The following is a 5,379-nucleotide window of genomic DNA, read 5'->3' on the forward strand; positions in this document are numbered from 1 at the left end:
AGTGACTGGCGACATATGTTTTATTACGTAAAATTGTGAAAAAATGAGATATATGACAAATAACCAAATGTTTCTTCTTTTATTCTTCTTCTTCTTCTTCTTCTTCTTCTGACAAATAACCAAATGTTTCTTCTTCTTCTTCTTCTTCCACTGAGTTATTTACTATATTGAGAGATGATATGGAGTCTGTACAAGGAAAATAAGCAATTTTCATCTGGATAAGGCAAATCAAAAGACAAATATGGACATTAGAAAATGTCAATAAAGCTAAAAAAAAGTTTACACAAAACCTTATAGGGGACGCACAGAGTCTTGTCACCGCAGATGGGCATTTGTGTGCGCCCAGCCTGGTATGATGGCCACTTGCGCAACCTATTGCCCGGGTTTTCAGCACCATGATTTCTGTGACGCAACCAGATGCTTAATTCCGGCTATTTTTTAAATGGATATTTTATTGGCAATCTGATCTCAGTGACTGATTTTCCCTTTGCTAGTAAATAATGGTGTACATTTCATTATGGATTTATTTATCTTGATAGCAATATTATATAGATTTTAGCAGTTAGTTGATTCTACATCTGATAAGCCTTGATATTTACAGATGAAGGTCTGGGGCTAGGATGTCTGAGAGTTCTGGTGTTTGGTCCTCACTGCAGCGGCCACCTCTCAACCCCCTTGATCCACTTGGAGCTGGCCACCACAGCAACAACATGAAAGTATCGGATCCTTCACCACCAGTGCGACAAACCACCAGCCCACCTCAGCCTCTCTGTAAGCGACACAGCCCTGAGAATACCTCTGGAATAGTGGAAAATGAAAATGCACCTCTTGCCCTCCATCACAAGCGACAGCGTACGAAGAGTGGTTCAGAGACTATGGAGTCTTTAATTCCTTGTCAGGACAGTGCTCTACCTCCTACAGAGTGTTGTAGCAAAGTTGATGCAACACCACTGTGTGAAAGAAATGTTAGAACTTCCAGATTAGATGCAGGAACAGATATTGTTAATATTAATGCAAATAGTATCACAAACAGTAATATTGGTGCATCAAGTGCCGAAGCATCATGTTCTTGTTCCACATGTGACAGTAGTAGTGATAGTGTAAAGAGTATAAATGCTGTGGAAGTTGTTAGATGTGAAACTATTAGAGAATGTAGAAACCTCAGTCATATTAGTGATAATATGGAGTCTGACCCAAGTGTATTAGTAGGGGAATATTTAAATTCTAGACCTTTACATAATGAAACAGCTAGTGGAAACCTCTCCCCTCATTGTGCTGCAACCTTGGAATATGTAACCCAGTTGCCTGAAGGTTGTGGAGGCTCCAGTAACTCCTCAGTGCTGGAGCCACCTGGTTTGAATGGGCCAAGTGAAGCCGATGAGGAGCTGGAGGATGATGACAATTACTTGGATTCATCAGAAGGTGAAGAAGAAGATGATATTCTGATTACAAATAATGAAGATGAAGAAAGTTGTGGAGAAGGTCAGTGTATTTTGCTTATTCTTTATATTGTTTCTTAACCCATTAACGCCGGTATATTTTGAAGCCGAAAATAAAAGATTCTGGGCAGCCCGCTGCTACATTGGAGCACGAGCCCTGATACGGCGTCACACTGGCGGGTCGCCTGGCGATGTTGATTTTTTCGGGTGTTTCATATGTGGGACACCCGTCGTTAGTGGGTTAAAGAAACAATCATTTTTTCCCTGAACTACGGTCGACTAATTTTGAAGTATATAAGTGCTTTTGCTTGGGTATCTCTCTATCGGCCATTATTCATCAATCTCTTATTCCAAGAGAGCACTAAAAATGAAACAAAGATTAATGTGTTACTGTTCCAGTAACTCTAAGACAAACATATAGACTCTAAGACATAAGCATGGGATGTTCACTGTTTCTTTTATAACAGGACAATTTATTTTTTATCATACTTTGACATATATCACAAATGCTGTGTGATTCCTCATCATATCTCTGGAATGATTAGGTTTTCAGATATATGAAAGGTTATAGATAAATAGGTTTCTCTTAACTTTTCACAACACCAATTAAATGTTTAGATGATAACACAGAATGGTTCATTTAAACTTACTTAAGTTTATTTAACTCATACGGTTGACAGTCCTGTATTGTCTGGACACATTTAAGGAGTATATCCTGAGTTTTCTGTCTTTTATTTGTCCACAGATGACCAAAGTGTGATAAGTTCTGTAACAGTAGGGTCTACATGTTCCTTGAGGTCTGTGGCTAGTGAGGCTCTAAATACCATATGCATCAATGAACATGGAGTTGCAGCTAATGAGGATGGTAAGTATTGTATATGTGTAACAATGTATTTAATTTGATCTTGCTTATCATTAAAAGGTATATAAAGATTTTTGTTACTGTTTTACTGGAATCACCTTAGAAAAGCTGAATTATAAAATGGAATTTTTTATGAATTACTTCTGATATTTTGTAAGCAGTGAAGAATAATCTTAACCTTTGTTCTGATCTTCCTTAGGTTCTCTTCTTTACACTGAATCTCCAGCAGAGTCTCCCCTCCCGTCCTTTACACCCAGTTTGTTCTCATATGTGCCACCTTCAATTAATTTCTGCCAGTATAATGAAAAGACGGTTGAAATGCCATTAGCAATCTCTCGATTATTAAAGTGGAGGTTCACAAACATCACCCCACTAATTGTTAGGAAAACTGTAGCAAATTCAGGATTCAAGATAACTAAGAGTAAGTGCTGTTATTTGGTTTTGTATTGTTGTTCACTCAGTTTTACTGTTTTTTCTACTTTTGAATATATCCTTTTTCCTATATGAGTCTCTTCATTTGCAATAATCTTTTCTCTTTCTTAATAAACAGAAACTATGCAGTGGTCAGGAACTTGGGGAAAACACATGAAGTCTCCCTGTTTCAAGGCTGTGCGTGAATTTCAGAAGCTTAATCATTTCCCTGGTACTTTCCAAATTGGCAGGAAGGATAAATTGTGGAAGAACTTTGTGCGTTTGCAGGCAAAGTTTGGAAAGGAAGAGTATGTGATTTTAGGATTTTACTTCTATATGATCATGTTTTCTTTTGTTTAGTAAAATTCACATGAAATTATAATTTTGTTTACAGAAAATAGGCTTTAAAGATATGAACAAATTTAAATGGATATGTAACATGATGGATTGTAAAATACTTCTAGTTTATATTTAAGAAATATATTATTATTTAAAGATTGTGCAAAAAGAAGAAACATTGGCATTCATTTGTTTCTATAAATTTCAGGTTTGGTTTTATTCCAAAGACATTTGTACTACCAGGTGATTTAAAAACCTTAAAAGCAGCATTTGATAAGGAAGGTGTAAAAAAGAAGTGGATCGTTAAGCCTCCAGCTTCTGCAAGAGGCACAGGAATACAGGTCAGTCAATTCATCTAACTTTTATTGAGAAAAAAATTTGCATACATCTATTTTTTGTAATGTAAGTGGAGTAAGTTTGAATATCTGTGCTTATCTGAATCAAAGTTGAAGTAACAACACAGCCACCGATAACCTGATTTTGTTAAATAACAACAGTATCTGAAGATTGTTTTGTCTCTCTGTGTAGGGCATTGTAGAAACATGCACCTTGATTTTTTTAACAACATTGTGAAATATAGAGAATCAGCCTACTCCACTTGCAAGCCAGGTGCCCTAGGCTTAGATATTTATGTCAGTGATTGATTTTTTTTTCACTTTCGTCCTTGAATATGTACTGCAACATAGGAATAGTGAATGGGCATATCAAGAAAAGTGTTTGCTTAATATAGTAAAATTAGGTGAATTTCATTTGGGGGAAAATTTAAGTATGGCCCATTTGGCCCACATATGCACTTTTTCAGTGTTTTATTTTATCTCCTTAAATATGCAGAAATCATCTCTCTCTCTCTCTCTCTCTCTCTCACTTTCTTTTTCTTTCTCTCTCTCTCTCTCTCTCTCTCTCTCTCTCTCTCTCTCTCTCTCTCTCTCTCTCTCTCTCTCTCTCTCTCTCTCTCTCTCTCTCTTTCTCCTTTCTCTCTCTCTCTCTTTTCTCCTTTCTATCTCTCTTTTTCTCCTTTCTCTCCTTTCCACTCTCTCTCTCCTTTCCTCTCTCTCTCTCTCTCCTTTTCCTCTCTCTCTCCTTTTCTCTCTTTCTTTCTCTCTCTCACCTTCCCTCTCTCTCTCTCTCTTCTCCCCCCCTTTCTCTTCTCCTCTCTCTCTCTCTCTCTCTCTCTCTCTCTCTCTCTCTCTCTCTCTCTCTCTCTCTCTCTCTCTCTCTCTCTCTCTCTCTCTTTCTCTCCCCCCTTTCTCTCTAACTCTCCTTTCTCTCTCTCTCCACTTTCTCTCTCTCTCTCTCTCTCTCTCTCTCTCTCTCTCTCTCTCTCTCTCTCTCTCTCTCTCTCTCTCTCTCTCTCTCTCTCTCTCCTTTCTCTCTCTCCCCACTTTCTTTTTTTCTCTCTCTCTCTCTATCTTTCTCTTTCCTTTTTCCTTTCTCTCTCTCTCTCTCTCTCTCTCTCTCTCTCTCTCTCTCTCTCTCTCTCTCTCTCTCTCTCTCTCTCTCTCTCTCGCTTTCTCTCTCTCACTTTTCTCTCTCATTTTCCTCCCCTCTCTTTTCCCTCTCTTTTCTCTCTCTCTCTCTCTCTCTCTCTCTCTCTCTCTCTCTCTCTCTCTCTCTCTCTCTCTCTCTCTCTCTCTCTCTCTCTCAATTTATACAAAAATACTGAAGTTGAATTCATTAAAACAAAAACAAACAAGGCATTTTTTTCTTGTTATCACTAAAAAAAAACCCCTAATTTAACGCTGTGAAGAAATATTGAAAATGGTAGAGAGGAAGGGGGGGTTAACGGGGGGGGGTTGGGAGAGGGAGGGGGTTTAGACGGAGTGAAAAAGCGGGGGGTGTAAAAGGGTTAGGTGGGAAGCGTTGGTAAAGTGAAAAAATTTGTGCATAATTTAAGTAAATTATTTAAATATTCCCAAAAAATCCCACAAATGCATATTTAAACCGGGCCTAAATAAATGCATTTGTAATATCGAAATTAAATCATATATTCGGTTTATACACTGGAAGATAATAAAAAATAAAAAAATTACCAAATATATGGCAATACTTTAACTCTAGCCCCTTGGCTTAGTATGGTTAAATGCTGGCCTAGTTCCCCCAAAAAAATGAAAGATTTAAGCATTATTGATTTTGCTAACTAGGCTAGCATGGGTTGAAAAAAAAACGCCAAAAAAAGAAAATACTGAATGATAAAAATGGGGATTGATTCCCCTTAAAAAAAACGATCTCCCAAGAGAAAAAAAAAAATGGTAGATAACAGAAAGAAAAAAGAAAAAGCACTGCCGGTTGAAAAAAAAAAACATACTTTGTGAAAAAGCAAAACGAAAA

At 37.4% G+C, this 5,379-nt stretch overlaps 1 protein-coding gene across 1 annotated transcript; it reads left to right on the top strand.

Moving 5' to 3' along the window:
* Positions 1-601: 601 nt before the first annotated feature.
* LOC138861208 (tubulin polyglutamylase ttll-4-like) lies at positions 602-3,392 on the top strand (the record flags this gene model as incomplete). Its single annotated transcript, XM_070120114.1, is given in 5 exon segments — positions 602-1,482; positions 2,185-2,304; positions 2,501-2,722; positions 2,852-3,020; positions 3,260-3,392. Coding segments are annotated over 5 exon segments (1,506 nt in total), but the record flags the coding sequence as incomplete, so codon positions are not given.
* Between the last annotated feature and the right edge of the window lie 1,987 nt (positions 3,393-5,379).

This window comes from Penaeus vannamei, unplaced genomic scaffold (assembly GCF_042767895.1).
Source record: "Penaeus vannamei isolate JL-2024 unplaced genomic scaffold, ASM4276789v1 unanchor2881, whole genome shotgun sequence".
NCBI classification, from domain to species: domain Eukaryota; kingdom Metazoa; phylum Arthropoda; class Malacostraca; order Decapoda; family Penaeidae; genus Penaeus; species Penaeus vannamei.